A 27,504-nucleotide genomic window follows, 5' to 3' on the forward strand; every position below is an offset into this window, starting at 1 on the left:
TCTGCCCACCTTGCTCGCTGTCCACGCCGTCTCGTACTTGCCGGATCGGAAGCGAACACCATCTTTGCAGAGTTGCTGTCCGGCGTTCTTGCAACATGCCCTGCCCATCGTACTCTTCCGGCTTTAGCTACCTTCTGGATACTGGGTTCGCCGTAGAGCTGGGCGAGATCGTGGTTCATTCTTCGCCACCACACACCATCTTCTTGCACGCCGCCAAAGATGGTCCTAAGCACCCGTCTCTTGAATACTCCGAGTGCTTGCAAGTCCTCCGGTCTACCGGACTACCGGTCTTATCAGCGTCTTGTACATAACACATTTGGTGCGGTGGCGAATCTTTTTTGACCGCAGTTTCTTCTGGAGCCCGACTTCCACAGATGATGCGCCTTCGTATTTCACGACTAACATTGTTATCAGCCGTTAGCAAGGATCCAAGGTAGACGAATTCCTCGACCACCTCGAAGGTATCCCCGTCTATCGTAACACTGCTACCCAGGCGGGCCCTGTTGCGCTCGGTTTCGCCCACAAGCATGTACTTTGTCTTTGACGCATTCACCACCAGTCCAACTTTTGTTGCTTAACGTTTCAGGCGGGTGTACAGTTCTGCCACCTTTGCAAATGTTCGGCCGACAATGTCCATGTCATCCGCGAAGCAAATAAATTGACTGGATCTGTTGAAAATCGTACCCCGGCTGTTACACCCGGCTCTCCGCATGACACCTTCTAGCGCTATGTTGAACAACAGGCACGAAAGTCCATCACCTTGTCTTTAGTCCCCGGCGCGATTCGAACGAACTGGAGTGTTCGCCCGAAATCTTCACACAGTTTTGCACACCATCCACCGTTGCTTTGATCAGTCTGGTAGGCTTCCCAGGGAAGCTGTTCTCGTCCATAATTTTCCATAGCTCTACGCGGTCTATACTGTCGTATGCCGCCTTGAAATCAACGAACAGATGGTGCGTTGGGACCTGGTATTCACGGCATTTTTGAAGGATTTGCCGTACAGTAAAGATCTGGTCCGTTGTCGAGCGGCCGTCAACGAAGCCGGCTTGATAACTTCCCACGAACTCGTTCACTAATGTTGACAGACGACGGAAGATGATCTGGGATATCACTTTGTAGGCGGCATTAAGGGGCCCATCTTGATGAGCTCAGCTCCGATACCATCCTTACCAGCTGCTTTAATGGTCTTCAGCTGTTGGATGGCATCCTTAACTTCCCTCAAGGTGGGGGCTGGTTGGCTTCCATCGTCCGCTGAATTGACGTGGTCATCTCCTTCGCTGCCTTGACTTTCACTGCCTGCACTCTCAGTGCCATTCAAATGTTCCTCGTAGTGCTACTTCCACCTTTCGATCTCCACACGTTCGTCCGTCAATATGCTCCCATCCTTATCCCGGCACATTTCGGCTCGCGGCACGAATCCTTTGCGCCATTGATCCCTTCCAACAAACCTCCTGCAGAGCTACGGTGCCGAATACACGGTCAAAGGTTCAATGTATAGAACGAATAAAGCCATACTTAAAGGACATCCTTGCCGCACTGAGCTGCGAATTGCAAAGCTAGAAGTTAAAAAGCCATTGAACTAAACTTTTGAATTTGCATTGATATAAAGTTTCTTCAAGCAATCGATTATCTGAACCGGGAATCGAAATTTTTCTAATACTGCCCATAAAAAATCATAGTCTACGCGATCGAACGCCTTCTCTAAATCGAAGCTTAAAATTAGATCTTTAAAGTACTTAGATGAATTAGGTACCTTTGATTAAAATATTACGCAATTGCCTTAAGTTTTCTACGCAAGATTGTTTTGCGGTGCCTGCAGACTGGTTATTACCCACTAACTTTTCCATCAACGGTTGCAATCGATTCCATAGAATTTTGGTAAAAAGTTTATAATCCGAGTTGAGCATACTTATAGGTCTCCGATTGTTTAAATCGTAAGGATCACCTTTTTTGGAATTAAAGTAATTACTCCGGCCGAAAATGATGCTGGTGGATAATGTCCACTGATTAAATACAAATTGTATAAATTTGTCAAATCATCCTTCAATAAATCAAAGTGGACGGAATATAATTCATAACACAAACCATCTAGTCCAGGGGCACATTTTTTCGAAGCATTGCTTATAGCAATCTTTATGGGATTTATCAGTGTTTGCTAATCATTGTTGCTCAAGGTGTTTTTAACATATTTTAAAACATTCTCGTAGTTGTTAACATCCGGTATTTTGGAAAACTTTTGTTTTAAGTGCTAATAACTAAGCCGGGCAAACTCTAATCTTCTCGCGGTTTTCTGCATAACAGTCTGTATTAAATTCTTCATAATCTGAATGAGTATCATAGTTCTTCTTCGTAAGTTGTGCCGTCCAACTGCAATTTACAGTTTTTGGATGTTTCTGCATACATTTTTCCATATAAACTTCCAACGAGTTTAGCACCGCCCAAACGTTGACCGATTTGGCTAAAATTTTGTCCAGAGCAGCAGGGCAACAAATAGAACCGAATTAGAGGGCGGCCCATCAAAAAAATTGTAAAAAGTTTTTCCCATACTAATTTGAGCCACCCTATTGTCAATACAAACTGATGTAATTCTCCCATTCTCGTTTAAAAGACAATTTGAATATTCTATGTTATTACGCAACAGGACTGCTGTTCCTTTCCCATCCTTGCTACTGTTTACGATTGACTGAAAAATAAATGAAAAATTTTCAAAGGCAACTTCTTGGAGAAATTCTACATCTAAGTCACTATTCCAGATAAAATCTCTTAACAAGTTTTTTTTAACAGTGCATCTGATAGTATTTAAATAAACAGTGGCAATCCGTCTAATCAACGTCATTGGATTTGTAAAACATGAACTTGAACTATCTGATCCTTTCTGATCCTATACTACCGTGGAAAATCGAATTTCGGACACACTCAAACTTCGGACGCTTCAATTCGTATGGGAAAATTTCTGAAATATTTCATCGAAATGTTTCGTCAAGCTGCATTTGGATGACTAATAGTTTTAGCTTGTTTTAGTATAGTTACATTCTAATAAGGCATGTTAAAACAATGCGACAAAATGATTAAAAGACAGTCTGAGCTGAGCAGTTCGAATTATTTCCAATTATTCTTCCTGTTATTGTGTAATCAGGTGTCCGAAGTTTGAATCTTTATGTCCGAAATATGAATCCAACCCCGCTAGTGTCCGAGGTTTGAATCAAACAGAAGCCGGACATTTTCATAAATTACAAACATTCTTCGTAATATCTTGCACATATTAAATACGTAGCTCAAAGATGAATACTATACTTAGTGATTGCAATGGTGATTTAAACGGTGTGACTTAAAATGTCAGTAAACAGGATGATTTTATATCAGAAAGTGCTTAAGCGTCCGAAGTTTGAGTTTGCACGATACATCACTGTGATGAACCTTGACGCTCACCACGCGATCTATTTCTCGATCTACCTACCCGAACACTAATGGCATCGATAGGACTCTCTGTTTCGCTGGACGCCAATGTCGTATCCAAACTTTGATGTTGCCGAACACTGACCGAACACGTCTATCCGCGTGAAAAATCGTCAATAAACTGAGCGTCCTCAATGCCTTCGAAATACAATACAACCCAAGTCAAATATACGCCGCTCTCTGTCATGCTCTCAATCGTCTTTATTTAACGCTCTTTCACATTTGGATGCTCTTAGCAATATGCATTCATCGATTGCTCTGTCTCATTTTGCTCAACTAAGCAGCTTTGTTTTTTTTGTTCTTCTCTGGCACATGCAAATCATTGAATATACTGCGCATTGTCGACTTAAGTTGATTATGTATTTACATTATGTATCATATAAGTCCATGGAATAATACAGGCACTATGGGCAAAGTTGAAATTGAAAATCATTTAATATTGAAATTCAATATGAATGTTATTTTGCATTCACATTCATGTTAAGAATAATGATCGCTATAACTTTTCCTTCCAAAACATTTTAAACAGTTTGATTTCTAATATCTGCTCACTACATTCGCCCCTTTCTCTACTCTATGACAATTTTAAAAAATATATGAAAACTCCAAATTCAAGTCGAAACTAACATCTTAAAAAAAATCGGTAAAATGCAAAAAAAACATCTCGTATAAATTCAGTACCAAATGAATCCGAATCCAATCCGAATTAGAACGATGTTCACTAGAATCTGCAAACTTTATTACACATTCAATTAAAATGATTCTAATTCAATTCTAGGCAATCCAAACACAAACTCCAAGTTTACATTAAATACCAAATATTTATAATGAAAAAAATCAAAATCAACAATAATTCAATCCAATTTGTATTTTGAACAGATTAATTCAATACAAATAAAATCTGGTTTGAAACGAAAATTCAAGACCAACCTGATCGATCTAAATTAATCCAGTCCAAATCCAATTTAAATTAAAAATCAAATCTAAAGTACAGTCTAAATCCACTGGTTCATCAAACCAAATCATAGTCCAAATTTAATTCTAATCCAAATTGAAATGAAGCTAGATACATTCCTAATCTATTACAAAACATTCTAAAATCAGTATCAAAATCTTGTCCATGCTTAATCCAAACTTATCTTATTGCAATCAATACAAAATTCAGTTCCAAGATAGACTACTTCAATCCAAATTCAATTTAAATCCATTCCAAACTCTATCCTAAGCCAATCGAAATAAAAGCCAAAATCCAATTTAAACTTCTACCAAATTCATCCCAAAATCATTTACAGCAAGAAAATAGATCAAACCGTGATTGACAGAAACATGAAAAATACAAGTGACAACTTCGAAACAATGCGAAACAATTATCTGTGCATTCTTTTGATAAAACTTTAACTTTTTAAAGTCAGATTTAAATTCAAATCAACATCCAACGTCCAAATTATTAAAATTAAAATTTAAAACTAAATTTGATCTAACAGAAATCAAAACCAAGTTAAACTCGATTTAGATTCAATCCAAAATTAACATAAATGCAGTTTTCACATTAATTAATTCACGTCCAATATAAATAAAAATTCAAACTCTATCCTAGTCCTCTCCAATCCATCTACAAGCAAAACTTTCCTAATCTAATTTAAAACTAATCAATATTTTATCAGGTTCTATTGAAATCAAATGCACCAATCCAAATTTGAACCCCATCTAGTTAGGGAACATAATCTAACCGAAAGAAATCAATCTAAACACAATGTATGCCGTTTTAAGCCCAATACAATTCCAATTTCAATCTCAACAAGTAGAATTCAAATTTCATCCAAGTTCAAATTATTCCAATTAAAATTCAATCTTAGCCCAATTTAATTTCAACCTGAATTCGACCCGAAAAATATCAGAAAGTCCGATTCGATTTTTATCAAATTCAAATACACTCTAAATCCAGTTTAAATGGGATCGAATTAAAGTCTTAATTTTGTTTTAGTCCAATAATAGTGTTTGTAATACATATAATATAAACTCAATTCAACATCAATGCAAACCACATTCAATTTGAAACCGTTCCAAATTTATACGTTAACAAATATAATCTTCAATGTAATCGAAGTTTAATTTGAATTCAAAATAAAATTTCATTCAAACCAAGTCCAATATAAGATTATATTTAAAATCCTATCTAATTTCATACCAAAACCAAAACAATTCAAATTCATTCAGAATTCTACCAAATCCAACATCGATCAAAATATAATATTATTCTAATTAAACACAATCTGGTTTTAATCGTCCAACCCAAATCTTTTCGAACGCCAATCATAATCCAATCTGAATCAAAATCCAATCCTGAACGAAACTAATTCAAAACAAACCCAAAATTCAAATTTAACAACAAACCAAGTCAAAATGTGTCCAATCTAATCAATTTTAATGCTGTTAAAATTTAATCCAATCCAATCTAAAATCAATCCAAATCGAAGTCTAATTCCAATCAATCCAATTCAATCTAAATTAAATTTAAATCCAAATCCAATCCAATTAATGTCCAGTCCAACATAAATACAATCCAACCAAAGTTAATTCAAATTCTACATACATTCATCCAAATTCAAAATGCCCCAGTATAAATAAAATCAAATTCATATCTAATTGAAGAACAATCTGAATTCGATTTAAATCCACTATAAATACATTAAAACCTTACCATTCAACTACAATTTAAATCTGATACAAATAAGTCCAATAATTTATACAAAACCTAATTCAATTCTAGTTTCTTCCACTCAAGTAATGCAATACAATCCAAACCCAATCAAAATATTAATTCGAAGTTATTCCAACTTTAATATTACATCTGAATTTATATTGATATTTTTATATATTTTCAATATTCAAAATGAACCCAATTAAAATAAAACCAAATTCAAATCCAATAGAATCCTAATATGTTTCAAACCAAATTCAAGTAAAGTAGAAACAATTTGCTTCTAAAACCAAACAAACGTTAATCAAATTTCAGTCCAACTCCAATAATATAAAAATAGATCAAAATCCAATTTTCAATACCCTCAAAGCAAAACGATCCTAATCCAATTTGAAATCAATTTTTATTTATCATTCAAATCAAATTCAAATCCAATACGCATTTCCAATATTATTAAAATTCTAGGAGCATAAAATTATATAAAATCCAATTTAAATCGAATCTGCACCCCAATAAATCCAAATAAATTTCAAACCAGAGTTAATCGATTTAAACTTAATTTTAATTCAACTCAACTTGTATTGAGAAGTCCAATCCAGATCTAATTCTTTTTCATTACAAATTTATTAAAATACATTGCTATTCACGTTAATCTTTAACAATTCATTCCAATTATTAACACATTTATTATACCTCAACGTATCCAATTCCTGTTTTAGTTCAAATTTAAATTATTTGTTTAAAAAAATACATTTTTTGTAAAGTACCATAGTCAGTTTTGTATCAATATGTTAAAAATTACTCACATTTCATCAAATCCAAATGAATTTTTGTCGAACTTTTTTTCCGATTGCAATTAATTAATTCGTTAATCGTAAACAAAACAAGCCCGTGCTCATCTACCAATCTACAATTATATCTATGCATCTACCTTCAAAACTAGCATTCGTTTTCGAACTGTCATACAAAATTGTAAGTTTTGTATGAAAGTTGAAGTCTGATTTCAATTTGATCAATATCAGTATTTTACCCCATTCTCCAATCGAGGCCACTCCCAACTATCGCTTTTTTATAGAATAACGCTTTTCAAACTATGAACATACTCAAAAGAACTTTCATCAACACACAACCCGTCTATATAGCATCAGTATGGAAGGAGTCATAACGTTTTTTTTCTGTTGGACCATGTATTCGTTTATTTATTTATCGTCAGACCATGTATTCGTACTTCAATTAATTACTTACACACATAAACCCGCACGCAAGGAACCTACTCGTCCTGCGTTAATAATTGTACTGGAACCCACTCGTCCGTACATTTTTTGTATATACTTTATTTCTTGTGCAAGGAACCCACTCGTCCTGCTATTTAATTTTTGTATCGGTACCCACTCGTCCGACCGTTTCATGTACAATTTTTCATTATTTTTTTTTTCCACACGCAAGGAACCCACTCGTCCTGCGTTGATAATTGTGCCGGAACCCACTCGTCCGCACATTTTTTGTACATTCTTATTTTCTTCATGTTCAAGGAACCCACTCGTCCTGCTATTTAATTTTCGTATCGGAACCCACTCGTCCGACAGATACATGTACATTTTTTTGTCACACGCAAGGAACCCACTCGTCCTGCGTTAATAATCGTGCCGGAACCCACCCGTCCGCACATTTCATATTCATCAGTATACGGGAATGCATACGTAAATAGAATATTCTTTTATTCATTATTCTCGATCCAAAGATCTTCATACCTACCGACTTCGCCATGTCGTATCCAAACTTCGATGTTGCCGAACACTGACCGAACACGTCTATCCGCGTGAAAAATCGTCAATAAACTGAGCGTCCTCAATGCCTTCGAAATACAATACAACCCAAGTCAAATATACGCCGCTCTCTGTCATGCTCTCAATCGTCTTTATTTAACGCTCTTTCACATTTGGATGCTCTTAGCAATATGCATTCATCGATTGCTCTGTCTCATTTTGCTCAACTAAGCAGCTTTGTTTTTTTTTGTTCTTCTCTGGCACATGCAAATCATTGAATATACTGCGCATTGTCGACTTAAGTTGATTATGTATTTACATTATGTATCATATAAGTCCATGGAATAATACAGGCACTATGGGCAAAGTTGAAATTGAAAATCATTTAATATTGAAATTCAATATGAATGTTATTTTGCATTCACATGCATGTTAAGAATAATGATCACTATAACTTTTCCTTCCAAAACATTTTAAACAGTTTGATTTCTAATATCTGCTCACTACAGCCAACACTTACAATTTATTTTTAGGTTTGCATTTCTCTTTCTGCTGTTTTATCTCCTCCGACCCAGAAGAGTCATTATCCGAAGTTGAGGCCGGTGGTCTTTTCAATGCATTGCGGCTATCACTCACCCTATCTGTAGCATTCATTTGCACTACAGCTTCTGTTCGCTCTTCAGATGATCCATTCTCTCCCACTTCATTGGCCACTATCTCACTATTGCATTGACCAGCCGACGCCGACACGGTTGTAGCTTCCCCTGATTTACTTCTTACAGCTGATAAGAAAATTATTTTGAGCTTTTTAGTGGAATGTTTTCACCTGTCATAAGACGAGTTTAAACAATCCCATTGAATTCCACCACTTAATTGTATCTCGACTTAAGTCGAGTCAAGTACAAGACACTGACGACGGCCTTACTGTTGAGGTCGAAATACGTATCTGTCAGGATACAATTAAGTGGTGGAATTCAATGGGATTGTTTAAACTCGTCTTATGACAGGTTCTTACAGCTGTTTTCTTCGTTGTTGAATTAGATCTTGCTGGTACAGGTATTGACGTCATTTTCGCTAAAGGGTAGACGACGTCGCAGTCGCACTTCTCCCGATTGCAGCATTAGCCAGTATTGCTGTATTGCCCGCCATTTTGAGTTGACTTTATACTGGCCAACTTTGGACAGTTTGATTTGAGGTGCCCATCATTTCTGCAGTAAAAACATCGATTTCTCAAGACTTCATAGAAAATGCGAACCTTGAAGTGGCCAATGTACATGTTTGCAGGTAACTCCTTAGCGATCTCCATGTGGACACCTCTGACTCCGCTGAACACGTGGTAGCCAAAATCTGCCGGATATCTTTCTCTTACATGTTGCCTGATGCTTCCAAATTGACTCAACACTGTAGCTATCTCCTTGTCCTCGATCTCAGGTGGCAGGTTAAAAATTATGACGTACCGAAACAGCTTACTGGCTATGTCGATTCGCACTGATATCTTAGTACCATCCTCATATTCGAACACGTATTGCTCTTCTAAACCAGTTCCAAAACAATTGAACTCGTTTTCATCAAGAAACTTGATGTAAAAGGCATGATCGTTTTCATCTTTGTAAACTGAGTGCACACTTTCTGGCGGTATTCCCAGCTTGCCAGCGTCCAGGTGTTTCGGAGCTTGTGCTGATGAACCAAACACAATTTTCAAAGTATTCTTCCTGGTGGCTTCAATTTTCTTCCTTTGCAGCAGAATCCTTTAATGAGCGATTATTTGTACACGAGATATAAGTCTTCGATAGTATTCACGATGACAGTTTGCGGCGTCTTATCCTAACGACGTCCGAGCGTTAACTGAGTTAGTATAAACACCTGTCATAAGACGAGTTTAAACAATCCCATTGAATTCCACCACTTAATTGTATCCTGACAGATACGTATTTCGACCTCAACAGTAAGGCCGTCTTCAGTGTCTTGTACTTGACTCGACTTAAGTACGAGTCAAGTACAAGACACTGAAGACGGCCTTACTGTTGAGGTCGAAATACGTATCTGTCAGGATACAATTAAGTGGTGGAATTCAATGGGATTGTTTAAACTCGTCTTATGACAGGTGAAAACATTCCACTAAAAAGCTCAAAATAATTTTCTTATAGTATAAACAGTTTAAAGTAACATACACAGTTCACAATTTTCTATTCCTTGATGAGTGACTGAGAGCTCATGGCTGTCATCAAATCACATTTACGTGCTGTGAAGTGTGGGTTTGATCCTCGTGGTAGTAAGATAAAAGCTTTTCGTGGATAATTCTCTTCTGGTCGACTAGTATTGACATTAAAGTTTTCTTCTGCCTTGTGTATAATTACAAAATTCGTTTAAAAATTGCATCCAACTTTTTTTCCATTTTCAACCCTCTTACCTCCCACTTGTCACAAATAGTCGCAAATCACTTACCCTCTCCTTCTGTAACTACAAGTATCGTTTACATAATGAATTGCCTTTTTCATACACTATTTTTCCACAATAATATAGTGAAAGTCTACTCCATTATGAGCTACTTTATTTTTCCCTTTCTCGTACACTAAGCATACCGAAAGGCTATATGTTCGCTCCAAAATAAACTTTTTATAGAAGGCCCATGGACCCATAGTGTTGTATACCAATCGACTCAGCTCGATAAATTGTGGTGATGTCTGTGTGTGCGCGCAAGTTTCATCCACTTTTAGGCACTTGCCCATAACCGATTTGCTCGCAACATGTTGCATTTTACGGGAAATCCTGTCCCATTGTTTCGTATATAAATTTGACTGGTTCGGACTATGGGCTCGAAAGTTATGGTCAAAATACTATTTTCAAAATGCACGAGAAATGCACCATCCCCGAAAGGTAAATTAATCAGTTTTTTTTTTAGATAATCATATCGTTTTTTCTGTCATAATTGCCTCTCGTATGTCTTTCTTTTGCTGTTTTTAAGAAAATGTTTGTTTAACGTTGATGAAGTTCTTGTTTCATTTCTATGTCCCGTCACACAAATGAAACAAGAACTTCATCAATGTTTTCATCATCGTCATAAATTTAGTATTCTTCGTTCCCTTTCCTTTCCTACTGTGATACTGTATACATCAATCTAGAATAAAACACGAGTCTTTCGGTTCACTTAATCTAACGTTATTTTGTAGCAATAAAAAAGTAAAAAAAGATTTCGGCTCCGTAACGCTTAACGGCATATGAGCCGATGGCTTTTGAAATTAATTAATGATTTATAAAATAGTACGCTTCACAACAATACAGAAAAGCTGTTCCTTCCAAAGTGACTACGTTTCCAAGTAAATTATTTTCTATTCAAAGTAACATGTTTTACAATTTATTCTAAGAAAACAATAGCTTTGAATTCTTGGTAATTCCATAAAAACACTCTAGCAAAAAAAAGTAAAGATTAGGTACGTAACATAATCTTTTGTGATTGATAAGTTCCATATGAATCATATAACATTCAGAACTCCGTAACTCGAGAACGGCTCGTAATACCTTGGGGTTTCGAGTGTTTTTTATGCAAAATGTTGTGCAGTACAGGAGTACACGATGCTGGTGTTATTTTTCAAATAGAAATATACTCATTGGCAGAAAATTACAATTTTATTCTTAAAACGAAAAACAATACAGATGGCAACACTTATACTGAAAATCGATATTTTTCTCAAAAAGTTTGAAGAATTCTCTTCAAAATGCATAAAAAGTTATTTGTAGCTTTGAAACTGTCCGAGATATGAGTCGTTCAAAAATATGTTTTTACAAATCCTCAAAAACGGGGGGGGTGCTCGCATTTGCCGAGGGGTTGTCCAATCATCAAATAAATTCGTTTTTACATATAATTGATAGATAAAGAAATCCACGAAATTTGATAAAAATCGGTGAAAGTCGATTACAAGTTGTTCGGTCACTTGGTATGGAATGAACCTTATGCAAAGTGATAAATTTTCTGAGGGGGCTAGCTATTTCCTATAGGTGGGGCTATACAATAATAATACCCATGATACATTCTGTGATACGAGGCGTGCATCAACCTCAGTTTATTCAAATCGCAATGATGGGTTCACACAGTATTACAGTCATGTTTAATCGACAAAGTGCCGGATACAGATTAATTATTCACAATACATGTTATTTACTCTCGTGAGAAAAACCTTCTCACGATCATTAATTTGCATTCTGAAACCGTATCGGAATTCCATTTATTTCACACGTTAATTATTACCAACCACTCATCTAATTTTTTGATATTATCTTACCCTTTTCAGGCAACAACCACGTGACCTGCCCACCCAAATTGCTGCTTCTGGACCTCAAACGCAACGGATCGATTGTTCTTCGCTACGAATTCCCCCAACAGGTGGTCCCGACCGGCAACAACTACCTGAACAAAATCGTCATCGACGATGCCTTCGGAGGGTTCGCGTACATCACCGACAACAGTGGTTCCGATCCGGGAATTGTCGTTTTCTCACGCCGACTGCATCAGGCGTGGAAGGTTCGCGAAAACAATTCGATGCGGGCCGCGCAAAATGCGGTCCAATTTGCTGTGAACGGAACCGAACTGACGTTCTCGATTCACATCGATGCCATCGCTCTGGGACCGTACTACAACCCGAACGTGCAGAATGACCTCGATCCGCATGTTGATCCGCTTTTGGCAAACCAGAACTACGAGAGGAACGTTTACTACAGTCCACTGTCCAGCTACCATCTGTACTCGCTGCCGGCCACTTTGCTGCGTGATCCGGAGTACGTGGCGAAGGCCACCCCGCGGGACATTCTGGAAGCAGTGACCGACTACGGGCGCAAGAGCTCGCAAACCGACGGGATGATTATGGATAATCAGGGAGAGCTGTACTACGGTCTGTTGGGCGAGCACTCGATCGCTCGCTGGGACTCGTACAAACCGTTCACGCCCAAGAACCAGGTCGTCATCGCTAGGGATCGCACCCACATTCAGTGGGTGGACGGAATGGGCTTCGATCACGAGGGCTACCTGTACGTGGTGGTCAATCGGCTGCACAACTTTGTCGCCGGAAAACTGCGGGCGGATGAAACCAACTTCCGTATTTTGCGGGCCAAGACGGACGCCTTGAGCTACGTCAGCACTCCGAACAACGTGTTCAACAACGACGTGCGGTACAAGTACGACGGCCAGGTTGATAACAGTTTGCTGCACTATGGAGTGTCGTCGACGACGCCGGTGTCGAGCCGTTTGGAGACGGCGTCGATTTTCGGACGAGGTGCTGCTGGAGTCAAGGAGGCCAGTTTCGCGACGGTGGTAGTTGCGTTGGCGCTGGCCAAGCTGTTATCGGTGTGAAGTTATGATTGAATTTGTTTGTAAGGACGGTGCAATTTCCTGATTTCAGTTACCACGTTAAGTGTCTTAATTATTGTATAAGTAAGAGGTTAAGTTGTAAATAATTGATGTTACGAAATGTAAATAGATTTTAAAGATCGAGAGTCGATGCAAAAGTGTAACATGCAAAGCAGTTCAAAACCGAAATAAAAATGCGATAAAAGTTTACTAGTGTTCATAGATGAAAGAACTTTCGGGAAAAAACATTATGATTCAATTTTTTATGGATATCTCTGGCTCTATGAAAATCATCTTGCAATGCATATTGTGTAAAACTAGAACTTATATCCAGACTTATTCGATCTCTGGTGTGTAAGATTTTTTAGGACGAGGGATATTTACTAAAGAATCTTAAATAGTTAGGTGATATTTGGCACGCTTTGGATTATTTTAAATACCAAGTTCCCTGTGGAAACTTTTATTGTTTTGTTCAGCTACTCAATATAGCAAGGATTCTGTAGCCTTATGCAATTTAATGCAAATGAAGCACATGGCCATTTTATATTCATTCTTTTTTCACGTGACACAGTTCATCTTATTTTGAAAAATATAGTCATTGTATTAGTGCTAATTGTAAGAATCGATAAACATTGTGATTGGATGAAGCCTTTCTCCTTTCAGTGTCGGACGCCAGGGATGCCTCGTGCCGACATGTTAATCAACATCTATCCGAGTTAGCGTCACTTAGCTACATAATGCTAATAAGTGATAGAATTGTTCTAATTCAAAAATAACAAAACAGCCATTATATCATCAACAGTTTTTTTTTCGCCACGTTCTCGATTTCCCAAACAACGTTACGTGACCGAATCCTGTTTACTAAAATATCATTTGATCATCCGATCGTCGTTGCAAAAAGCGTGGTGTGGATTTGTGATCTTTGGAATCAATCAGCTGCTCCAGCGTTGACGATAGTTTCTAATTGCCAGAGAGCTTCTCCAAAACAAATCATGTTGTAAAAAGACCCGAAACTAAAAAGCTGTGAGATTCCTGACTGTATCTTGTTTTTGATTGAAATGCAAATAAGTATGGAGCATTGTCAACTTTGAGTTACCGATTATTATCGATATCTGCCTATTTCATAAGAATTACTCATCGCCATCGTTCATGGAAGAAATATTTGCATCTATTAATAGGAAACAGGAATCAACAAATTAAGGTTGGAATAATCTATATTCTAAAAGATGGCACAATTGTTTGAAATTTTTTGTTCGTACTGATGTTGAACCCAGAACACAAAAAAAACATTTCAAATTTTTTTAACTTCCTATCTACATTTTGATTGCTACTATTTTTCCAAAGTAAATATCCCAACAAAGTTTATCATCTTCGAATGCCGCTGAGTTACACAATGAAAATACCGAAAATAGCTTCTGCCTCAGGGGACGCAACCAATAGCCGTGTAGGATGGCCTTCAATAGGGAAAACATCCGAATATTCCTGTCCGTTAAACGGTCCCAAACGATAACATTGACCTTATGAGTGATTAGATATTTCCGGGCAACGGCAGTAAAATCATAAACATCAAAGTGAACATAAAAGCCCCCGGAGCCGAATAAGGGAAGCGATCCCAGGATTCGCGAACGTTGCTACTTTTGACGGGATTCTTGAACAGATACCCAACAGAAAAAAAGGTACAGAAGTTTTTTTTCTTTGTTTCCCGCACTCATCGGTCAGCAACAATGATTGACCCATAAAATTATCTGTTCTTTTTATTTTATTCTTGCCTTTTTTCCGGAAAGATACAAAAACTTTCGCGAGCACATCAAAAGGTTACTTTCCGCCAAACAGGTCAGCAGCTGGTGATGGCTTTGAAGTCATTGGAAAATATGGGCAAGCATATTTGCCTTATCAGATGATGATGGTGTGGACCCAAGCCCATTATTGATCGCAATGACGCGTAGAGAGATTAATATGAAATGTATTTCCTTCACGAAACTGAATGGCGAAATGAAAAAAAGAAAATGTTGAATTATTTGCATTTAATTATTGGAAAGTTTATTACATTTTTACATTACGATAATTAAATAAGAATGCTCATATGTATGTCGGAAAACTCATGTCATTTGCATTACATGGTTTAATGTCGTGGCCATGACTCGTCATGTCAGTCCCGTCAAATTGAATGAGAGCTTGCTGTTGATTCTAAAAAAAGCATCCCACCAGTTCCAAATTGATTTTTCTTACAGTTGAGTGAAAATCACGAAGGCCTCACTTCTTTCGGATTCACCTTGTGATGACATGCCCCTCCGGGCAGGAATATAATTGAAACATAAATAGAGGAAATCACCAAATGTTGAACGGCCAAACGTCTTGCATATTGTTGAACACCCATAAGGTATGCATGTACGTTCAACTTTTGGCGATTTACCCTGGATGAAATAGGATTTTTAATTTCCTGGACCTGTTCCTAGTTTCTGAACACGTATTCAATCAAGAAAATCACTTTGTCTGACAGGCAGAAGCCTTCCTCAAAAAGCCAGATTTCGTGAGTTTTTTTGTTACTGGTTGGTTACAGCTTCGATACACCTACATGTGCCTGGAGTATTGTAAAGCTCCATAATCTTCGGTTATGGGCGATGCTCCTCCGGTTTCCCCGATCGTTTAGGGTCCCCAGTTTAGATTTCACTGCCTGTAGCTAACGTATTCGGGGTCTTCCACGAATACGCCCGCCTGTATGCGGTTCTTTGTTGTTGTTTTAGCAATTCTTTCTTTCGACATTTGCACTAAGTGACCAGCCTACTGAAGTCTGCCATAATTTATTCAGCTTGTTACGCTAGCTATAATCTTGTTCAGGGGTAATTCAATTATGACAGATGCTGTGAACAGTTGCACAGGATCATCAAGGTAGCTGTGCATTCTAGTTTGTTTTGATTTTATGCGAGAAAGGATCAATCATTTATAAGAAGTGTTTCCAAGTCACGGTGAATTTATTTTTAAATACTTATTGCGTAGTTTGCACTTCTTTAGACTACTGAGCGAAAATTATTTTCTCAGTGACGATCCCTCACCCCAATAAGACCAATAAGCATACTTCGATGTAATCATCGATTTTCGGGAGTTTGTTTTGTTTACTTTTACTTGTCACTGGCCTTTATTGAGGAGTCAGCTAATTTATTACATTTGTAAGAATAAATAATTAAGAACTGTTAATTACAGTTTCCACGAGGAGAAAGGATCTACCGTTAAATAAATGATGCCGTGTAATCATAATATAATCTCTCGATGATTAGATAGCATTCTCGCCATCCCATACCGACTGGAATCATATCGGAGACTTAGTGCAAGTCCTAACGGATTCACTAAAAATGAAAGTCGTGAGTTCATTACTCTGCCGCTGCAAGCATAACTGTGAGAAACATAATGACATATGGGAACGGTTTAGCACTTCATCTTATAGCTCCCATTTCCATCCCATCAAAAACAAAGCAATGAAAAGGAATTTGATCTGTTTTTTTTTATTTTTGTGATTTTTTTCAGCAGAGAGCACGCATGTCAGCAAAAAGAAGGGATAAGATTGGTGCTGTATTTCTCTGTTTTGCGATGAGATGAATATATATTCAGTGAGATGGAAAATGGAACAGCTCCCCTATATTTCAGTTAGGCTTTTACGAGCGATACTGGCGCTCAGGAAGAATTCAATTGCAAGAGTTGGAATAAAGTTGGCGGAATCTAATTATCAGAACCCGACTAACTTCTTAAGAGAAAGTTCTCAAACCATTGTTGAATTTCCTTAAGAAATGCTTAGGTACAAATTGGGATTTCCAAAAAAGTCTTCTGGGAAGCTTGTGTGGATATATAGAGACATTGGGTCGTATGAATAAAAAGTAGTAAGTTCGAGATTACTACATTTTGAGTAGTAAACGTCACTTGTGGAACATGTTCGTATGAATAAAAGAGACTTCACTACACTAGGGGAAGAGGCCCCAAAACGCCCCCCCCCCCCTTCCGGGACAAAACGCCTTTTGGGAATTCCATCATATTTACCCTATTTGGTATGGCCGTAATGAAACTGGACCTAAAATCATGTAGTATAGGCAAAAAAGTGTCATAATCAAAGATGGTGAGGTTGGAAAAACCGAAATTTTCCACATTTTGATGAAACATGCAATCTTTTGGCGAGGCAAAACGCCCTAGGCGGATTAAACTACAATGTACTACGCGTCTCCACGAACTATTCATACTAGAATGCTGATTCGCCGACGCATGGTTGTTCCTAAAGAGCTGTCAGCTTAAAGGTCAGCTTAAAATGAGTTTACCGGCAACGAAATATCACCACTTTTTTGAAATGTGAATATTATCAATATGATTGAGATTTCCCACAATTTTTGAATGGCATCAGCAAGCTATATTGTTCAACTGTTGCATGAGGAAAAAATTCCCATGAAAATCTTTACAGCTGAAAAAATTAAAGCAGTATTTTCTTAGCTAGGGCGTATTGCCCCTCCTTCCCCTACACATTTCGAACACACTACAAACAACTGATTTGGTATGAATAAAAAAAGAGTTTACTACTAATTTCTTGTAGTCTGCTCAAGACTTTTCTACTCATGTTTCAAAGGCAGATTATTCTTGTTTTTGTTAGAAAAACTTTTTTTCCTTAAATATGTCACAGAAACATTATTCCCAGAAAAGTTAGATAATTAAAATACCTATCTGCAGAAAAAATTTCATCGATTTCTGAGATGAGGTTTTTTTGTAATATCGATTTTAATTTTTAAAACTAATTTTTTTCAGTGTAGAAATCGGTATTTTATTTTTTGGATATTTTTCCAAAAAACTTCTGGGAATTTCACGACAGTACAACACTTTTTTGTAGGTCTTGTCATTTTAGAGTTACATCGATTTATAAAAAATCCATGAAAAAAAATTAAGCCCTCATCAAATGTTACTCTTGACAATTTTTGAAAAACTAAGTATGCAGAATGGCTTAGAAATACCATTTCTTTATGCCCACCAAGTTTCATTCGATTCTGAGATGGTGCTGCCAACCCCATAGAAGGGTTGGCGCGAAATTCGTCACAAACGGAAAAACAAATGTCTCTACTTTCGTACATTACGGCAGCCTCCCGTGAAATGGTAGACCGAAGCACTTTCTTCCCCCGCTCAAAAACCCACATGAAAATCACCTAATCAAGTAACGGAAAACCAAATCGACCACGTTCTAATCGATGGTAAATTCTTCTCCGACATCACGAACGTTCGCACTTACCGCAGTGTGAATATTGAATCCGACCACTACCTCATTGCAGTATGTCTGAGTCCAAAACTATCGACGGTGTACAACGTCCTTTGCCGCGGCTAAACATTGGGCGGCTACAAGACGGTAGACTAGCCCAAGACTACGCGCAGCAGCTGGAAGTTGTACTCCCAACGGAAGAGCAGCTAGGCGCAGTGTCTTTTGAAGATGATTAGAGATATATTCGATCCGCCATTGGAAGCACCGAAACCGCTGCACTAGAGACCGTGAAGAGACGGAGCAACTGTTCCGCGCTAATAACGCACGAATGTTCTATGAGAAGTTAAACCGTTCACGTGAAGACCACGTGTCACAGCCCAATATGTGTAAGGACATAAACGGGAACCTTCTTACAAATGAACGTGAGTTGATCCAAAGGTAGCGGCAGCACTACGAAGAGCACCTGAATGGCGATGTGGGAGCCAACGGTGTCGGTATGGAAATGAACCTAGGAGCACGCGCGCAGGACATGCGACTTCCGACTCCGAATCTCCAGGAGATCCATGAGAAGATTGGCCGTCTGAAACAACAAAGCCCCTGGAGTTGACCAACTACCAGGAGAGCTGTTTAAACACGGTGGTGAGGCACTACACTGGGTAAGTACCAAGGTTTGGAAGGACGAGCTTCTGCCGCAGGAGTGTATGGAAGGTATCGTGTGTCCCATCTACAAAAAGGGCGATAAGCTGGATTGTAGCAACTACCGTGCAATCACATTGCTGAATGCCGTCTACCAATTCCAAGAGAGTTCGTGGGGCAGTACCAGGCGGGATTTATGGGCGAACGCTTCACCACGGACCAGGTGTTCGCCATTCGCCAAGTACTGCAGAAATGCCGCGAATACAACGTGCCCACACATCATCTATTCATCGACTTCAAAGCCGCATATGATACAATCGATCGGGACCAGCTATGGCAGCTAATGCACGAAAACGGATTTCCGGATAAACTGATACGGTTGATCAAGGCGACGATGGATCGGGTGATGTGCGTAGTTCGAGTTTCAGGGGCATTCTCGAGTCCCTTCGAAACGCGCAGAGGGTTACGGCAAGGTGATGGTCTTTCGTGTTTGCTATTCAACATCGTTTTGGACGGAGTAATACGAAGGGCAGGAACTGACACGAGTGGTACGATTTTTACAAAGTCCGTCCAGTTATTTGGTTTCGCCGACGACATTAATAACATGGCACGTAACTTTGAGAGGATGGAGGAAGCCTACATCAGACTGAAAAGCGAAGCTAAACGGATTGGACTAGTCATCAATACGTCAAAGACGAAATACATGATAAAAAGAGGCTCAAGAGAGATCAATGTAAGCCACCCACCACGAGTTTCTATCGATGGTGACAAAATCGAGATGGTTGAAGAATTCGTGTACTTGGGCTCACTGGTGACCGCCGATAACGATACCAGCAGAGATATTCGGAGACGCATCATGGCAAGAAATCGAACGTACTTTGGACTTCGCAAAACGCTTCGATCGAATAGAGTTCGCCGCCATCCAAATTAACTATCTTCAAAACGCTTATTAGACCGGTAGTTCTCTACGGACACGAGACCTGGACGATGCTCATGGAGGACCAACGCGCACTGGGAGTTTTCGAAAGGAAAGTGCTGCGTACCATCCATGGTGGGGTGCAGATGGTGGACGGAACGTGAAGGAGGCGAATGAACCACGAGTTGCATCAGCTGTTGGGAGAACCATCCATCGTTCACACCGCGAAAATCGGACGACTGCGGTGGGCCGGGCACGTAGCCAGAATGTCGGACAGTACCCGAGTAGACGAAAATAGCTCATTAATATCAAATGTTGATAAGATAGCATAATGAGATATTGATATGATTGATATAAGAGATAAAAGATCAGACGATAATATCATGCTCATGGCTTCTGCCCGGGTAACCCGGTGAAAATGGTTCTCGACAACGATCCGACGGGCACAAGAAGGCGAGGTGCGCAGCGAGCAAGGTGGATCGATCCGTAGACTGCGTGGTTGGCGACGTGTAGCCATGGACCGAGCCGAATGGAGAAGACTCTTATATACCGCACAGGCCACTTCGGCCTTAGTCTGAATAAATAATAACATAGACATTATCCCTCTTTTAGACTAAAATTTAGTCACAGTGAAAATACTGGAAAAGAATTTCAAATTCATTTGTGATTACTAACACGTTCCAGTTGAAAATATAAAGCAAATATAAAGTGAAATGAAGTGAATCGAAAAAAAGAAAAATTCAACTTGCATAACAAGAGAAGGATCGAGTCTAGTTTTGGCATCCAGGAATGCATTGAAGAGAAGCACGAGGTTCTTTCAACATCAAAATGAGGGAGACCATCGAAACAGTTTTCTGATTTATGTGAACAACACAATCTTGAATCACAAATCAGATAGTGTGGAGAAGCCTTTTTTTTGTTAACCCTCGGGGACTCGCGCCGTTGTAAAAAGTACAACACCTTCGAAAAAAGCACGCTTTTCGTTTACAATAGAAGCGGGACTGCGTGAGCGGTTCATGACCAAGCGAGTTCCGGAAGGTTAAAGTACAGCATATAATCGTCGAGATATGAACACCGTCAAAAACATTGAACATATGCTTAAACATCAAGAAAATAGAAATGCAATAGGGTGGGTGTACCATTGTACAAATTGTCGCCATACATAAGAACAACTATTTTTGAAAAAAATAAGTAAAAGGCATGTGGGTGAACTTCATATATCAAGGGAAAGGTTTTACTTCCTGCTTCTTAGAACAGCTGTGAAACCACATTAAAATTTGTTATTATCCTCAAAAATTTATTAATCCATAATAGGAACGCATGCACCAGTTGTGGCACTATTCTTAATTTTGATTCCTTATTTGGCAAATCCCATTATTTTCTTATGGGATTGGCCAAATAAGGACCCCTAGTATGACAACTGGTGCAAAGGACGTCAAAAATTAAGCAAAATCAAATTTTACAATTTGCAATGTTTTGGAGGAGATCAAAGATGTTATCATTTGGCATATAAAGCACTAGTGCATCAACTGGTGCTATTGCCACAACTGGTATACCTAGCCTATATGTACAAACAAATAAATATTAAACAAGAAATAATGTAGGTCGGCACGGAAAATGCTGGGTAAGGCGTGTTCATTGATACTTCGCGTACCTGAAGGAATAAAATAGACCCAATCTCGCGGTCCTTTGCTTCTTACCCAGCAACTCCTATCCCTTCCTCCTTGTGGCGCTGGCCGGGATACGAGCAACCTTAGGGAAGATCGGGTAACCAACCCCGGTGGGAACTATGGTCGTATGCTGACAGGGAAGGGGGGGTTTGCTCCTCTCCGGAGATGCAAATCTAATCAAGCGCCTGTTCTCCATGTTAGGAGCGGCTCACAACAGCGTTTTTTCTCGGTGTCAGGGGCGGCTGACCATCGTCCAAGTGCCAGCGAGGGACCCTAAGTGAAATTGTGCATCATGGTCCACCGTAAATAAGGAGGAATGGTCATCTGGAATTTTGGGGGTGTTTGGTGTCAGGCCCTGCAGTATTTAAAAAAAATCACGCAATGAATAATAATCAAAAAATGTCGGCCAAAGATGCTTTTAGTGTATTTACAAAATTAAAGAAAGTATGTGCTCCTCTATCGAAAAAACCTCATCGAAAATGACACATGACTTTCCTGATATTGTTAAGAGATTTATAATTGTTGCTCTTGTTTTTTTTTCTTACTGTGCATTATATGAATACAAAATTCAATATTCTACTTTGAAATATGTTCTCTCTTTGTTATTTTGTGAACAAAAATATTTGTGTATACTTTTTAAAGAAAATTAAAACATTGAGCCCTTTTCGAAAGTTAGACCTTATTAGGTTTTGTCTTAGTAACGAAGTCTACGTAATAAACTTAATCTAATCACGATGATGAAACTTTTAAGAAAATTACGAAGCATTGTGTGCTACTTGTAAAGCTGAATTTACGTAATAATCGCTAACTGGAGACTAAGTGATTTCGTACTGATACTTTTACCTTTAACAACTTACTAGAATTAGAACAGTTGGATTGGAACTAGTTGGCAAAGGATCAACTTGGACAGCAACTTCTATTCCCTCCCCAAGCCTTTAATGCTAACTAGCATTACAACTAAACGACTTGAGTTTTTTCACATTGAAAGAAATCAACGAATACTCTACTTTCGCTTCCGGCTTTGAAGTATTAAGTGGCTCATTTGTTTCTACGGCATTTCATTAAAACAATGAAAACAAATTAAACATTCTTCTTTCAATTTAATTTATTTAATATCGTTAATTTGTTGATATTTTTTCGGTGAAAACTGGCGAAACTAGTTTTCATCGAAAAATATCAACAAATTAAAGATATAAAAGTTCACGGTGTCTCAAACCCTACCAAGTTAATTTATTTCAGTCATTAAAAAAGTTAAAGTGCTTAAACTTATTAATAAATTAATTTGTAGATTTCCATGCTGAAATCTAAAACAACTCGGTGGAAACATTATTTCCCGTTTTTATCGCATCAACAAACACCTTGAAGCACCCGAGTCCCGATTGCAGAACGGCAATCCCACTTGACTTGTAATCCCCATCTTCGCGAAGGTGCAAAAGCGAAAGAAAGTATATGGAATCGTAAATACCACACTGGGAAAGAACAAATCAGATTGCAAAGGGTTTAATTATGAGGGTTAAACCCGGTTGGATTGCGTTCACTTTTACAAACGAACCCATTCCAATCCCAAGCATTTACAAATTATGTATGGTCATGCCGAGAAGGTAGAGTTCCTGCGCTTCATACAAACCAGTTAATGTCTACGTACAAATTCATACTACAGGGGATGGGATGGTGTTCAACATTCCGAGGAATCTACAACGCAATTTGTGGATGATCCCTTTGTCGGAGTTCCCTTTGCTTGTTTCTGGCAAAACATATTCTGGAAATTTGCAAGCATAATCTCTGATGTTCGCCGAGCACAGCGAACACAAACAAGTCCACTTGGGTTAGTAAACCTCCAAACCACATGGGAACCGCTTGCTTTATTGTAATGTCGCATAATCCGGTTGCTGTTGCTCCAGCGGTCAGTTAAGCTCCCTCACGAAGCAACACGATTATAATGAACAACCCAGCCCAGCCCAACCACCAGAGAACAACATAAACACGCACACCACACTCCATGCTGGGACGGATAAGTCAACCACCACCCCATGGCGGGAGGACGGTTAAAAGCCAGACGGGCGGCGTCTTTCTCAAGCTAAATTTCCAACACGGCTTTCGCTCCGAGTTTGTCCGATCCGCAACATTCAAACACACTCCAGTCGATCTGAGACTCATAATCTATTTCAATTAGGCAGCCCGATTTATTAGCTCCCTGGAATAATCCAGCGTGCGGCACCGCACGGTCGAGACCATTATTGAGACCAGCGAGATGATGCCCTGTGGGTCCCAAATAATTGTGTTTCGCGTGTTCTCGAGCAAGCTGGCCCCCCTACGGCATGTTGGTGGAATGTTTCGGTTTTGTGCTACAGATTTCATTGTTTCCGAAGCTACTGTGAACAATAAAAAATGGCTTCAAGGCGACTGGTCATGGAAAAAGATTGCTTTCGCAATATTCGGTTAGCTGAAAGTTGTTTAGGTACTTGCGGTAAGACTTTCTGTTCCTTTGGAGATTTTTTGCATAACTGCTGCGTTGATGTATCTCAAAAGTAGCCATTCCAAGTAATTTACCTGGTAGTAATATTGCCTTTCTTGTAATTTGTGAAGATAACATCAATTTTTTTGGTGTGATACACTATTTCATACACATAACTTTTAAACGTAACCGTCAATAGTAATCAAATTCAACAGAGATCAACAAGGATTTATCCCCAGTTGAATGAAATATCTTAGCCGGTTTATAATGAGAAGTTGGCTTATGTTTTCTTGGCTTTTGTACATACATACACACAGACATGTACTCCATTCGTAGAGCAGACTCGATTAAAAAAATATAAGAACATAAGCATCCACCTCTGCCACAAAAAATTCGATTTTGGAGTGAAAGGGCAGCCTAAACCAGTCGATTTCTTCTTAGGTTAATATGCAACAAATTCACTTTTATTTTGTGCTGGGAGCTTCTACTACAGAAGGTCTAAGCAACTATATTCAGTTATTATAATCTTAAGAACTTAGTTCCCACTGCATTCTAGTCAAATGATTAATGTACGGACACAACACAATATCCTTTGAAATATCAAGACCAAAATCAAATCTATTTATAGAATTCAATTGGTCACCTTTTTGAACCATATCCTCTGAATCAGGTCCTGTATTGTTTATGTAGCTAACTGAATTCGTCCAACATCGAGTACGGGTCTTTTTGTGTAATTAATGTTTCTTCATTTCCATGTACACGACCCATTCTGGTAACACCGCAGCTACCGCTTCTAACCATCCTGTTTGCTCTCGGCCAAAGTGGACGACGATTCATTTCAATAACCTCGAAACTTGTCCAGCCTAAGCAGAAGCAACAGCTTTCTAGAAGAAACACACTCGAGACACTTACCCACTTGTCAACAAAATGAACAAACTGTCCACCCAGGAGGAGCAGGCCGTCCCGTTGTGTTGACTATTGGCCATCCGGCCGGACGAGTAACATCCTGCGCCATCTCATCAAGGAAGCTGGCCGGCGGGCAGCAGAGTGGTTGGGCGCACACTCACACCACACTCCCTCCGAGGGTGAAATTTATTTTGCAACCCAGGAAAAGCAAACCAGTTGGCACACCTCACCGTTTACTGCTCAACACCCATCGCCGATCTGGATGCATTGCGATAATTCGGGTGGCCAAAAGTTCAGAAAGTCTAAATGTGGAAATTAAGCTTATATAAAAAATATGTACGTGCTTTTGTGAATTTAATTCCGTTTATCGCAATAAATGTACATGTTAAATAAAAGCTTATAAGAAACATGCATTTAACAACTCCGTTTCAATAAAATTCAAGCTTTGTTCTTGGATTGAGCTTGTTGATAAGAAAATTATTTTGAGCTTTTTAGTGGAATGTTTTCACCTGTCATAAGACGAGTTTATACAATCCCATTGAATTCCACCACTTAATTGTATCTTGACAGATTCGTATTTCGACCTCAACAGTAAGGCCGTCTTCAAGTCGAGTCAAGTACGAGACACTGAAGACGGCCTTACTGTTGAGGTCGAAATACGTATCTGTCAAGATACAATTTATTTATTTTATTTCGTCAACCAACGTAGACTAGTACATTAGAGTGATTCAAATTTTGACTTTTTTGCTCCCCCATGCTTAAACGATTGCATTTGCCTTTTTATTAACCCACCTAAATTTTTAGCTAATTTGGAAGTAAATTGAGTGAGCACGCGCGTTTTGAAGTTTGTATTAAAATTGCTATGAAAACAGTAACTTTCATGGAAAACCGTTCCCCAACGCTTCCCTTTAAGCTCTAAAAATATATGAGTACATCGGCAACATGCGAAATTTTACAAGGAAACAGGCCGTCTTTGTTGCGGAACGATTTGATGATCACAAGAAAAGTTATTAGGGAAATACTGAATCGTGGGAAATTCAATTTAACACGTAAAAGAACAACATCAATATCAATAATGAGCATTTTTGTTTTCTTCATAACTTTGCTTCCAAACGAGAAATCGCTTCGCAACAACAACTGCCTTTCAGCTTGAGAAGTATTCTGTGTAGGAAATGTGTTGATTATATTTAAATAGTTCATGGGCCACCTCACGGAACGGTCTTCCACATAAGGGTCAGTTTTCACAGTAATTTCCATACAAACTTCAAATGACGTGTGCACAGTCAAATTACATCCAAAATTGCTAAAAAATTAGGAGTATTATTAAAATGGCAAATGCAATCGTTTAAGCATCGGGGAGCAAAAAAGTCAAAATTTGAATCACTCTAATATACATGTTTGTTTTTGTAATGCTATAGTATAATTAAATAATAGGTTTTTTTTAGTAAAGTGATGTATAATTTTGATTTTGAATTTATATTGCTGAATTTGTAATGTTTGTTCTTTGGAAATACTGTCTAATGTTATGCCGAGACATTGTTAAGTCAATAGTTTCGCAGTGTTGATTGTAAACGGCCATCATTCGGTTGAGAGGCCCAAATTTGGCGTAATTTGTACGGCAGTGGTTGGTTAAAAATAATGTTCTATGTCGAAGTAGCCGAGAAGGTATGTAAAAGTTAAATTTCGATAAAATTTCAGTTGAATCAACACGTTGAGAATCAACACGTATATCGTTAACAAATGAAACCGTTGCACATTCTTGACGCTCTTTCAAAGTTTGTATATTTATAAGCATGCAACGTGCTTCATAAGATGGAAGAGGAAATGACGTCCAACCTAATTTACGAAGAGCGTATAATAGAAATTGTTTTTGTACTGACTCTATTCTTTCTTTTTTTTTTTAACTAATTTTATTTGCTAATTATCTAATACATGCATTCATCTCTTAGACTAGGTGTTCCGTGTTTTCTTAACACTATCATCCTTATTTGCTATGTTACGCTTTTAGTTATTATTAATACATTTCAATTGCCTCTGGCAGTTAGAATTTTTTCCTCTGGTTGAATTGAACCATGTAGGAATTACAATGTTTTCTACTTAAACTAAACTTAACCTAATTTATACTAAGGGTACAAGGAGCTAATCGTTGCAATAGAAGATTGCAACGATTTTTGTCTGAAATTGGAAATTATTTTGTTGGACATTTGTTGCAATGTCTCAATATTAGAAATTCTATGAAGTTCATTGGTACTATACCACGGAGGCAACTTCAGAATCATTTTCAAAATTTTATTTTGAATCCTCTGGAGTGCCTTCTTTCTGGTATTGCAGCAACTAGCCCATATTGGCACAGCATACAACATGGCAGGTCTAAAAATTTGTTTGTAAATCAAAAGTTTGTTCTTAAGACAAAGTTTTGATTTTCTGTTTATAAGT

General features: G+C 38.4%; 2 protein-coding genes across 3 annotated transcripts in view; one reads left to right on the forward strand and one right to left on the reverse strand.

The window, feature by feature from the left end:
- LOC134224574 (protein yellow-like) overlaps window positions 1-13,469 on the forward strand; it is a 58,927-nt gene extending 45,458 nt beyond the window's left edge. The window contains exon 3 of the mRNA XM_062703982.1: window positions 12,213-13,469. Within this exon, the coding sequence (XP_062559966.1) occupies window positions 12,213-13,267 (1,055 nt within the window). The 3' untranslated portion in view covers window positions 13,268-13,469. The remainder of the gene's footprint in view (window positions 1-12,212) is intronic.
- Window positions 1-27,504, reverse strand: part of LOC134224575 (kin of IRRE-like protein 1) — a 763,295-nt gene that overhangs the window by 622,230 nt on the left and 113,561 nt on the right. The window lies entirely within an intron of this gene.

The sequence above is a fragment of the Armigeres subalbatus genome, chromosome 3 (assembly GCF_024139115.2).
Source record: "Armigeres subalbatus isolate Guangzhou_Male chromosome 3, GZ_Asu_2, whole genome shotgun sequence".
Lineage (NCBI taxonomy): Eukaryota > Metazoa > Arthropoda > Insecta > Diptera > Culicidae > Armigeres > Armigeres subalbatus.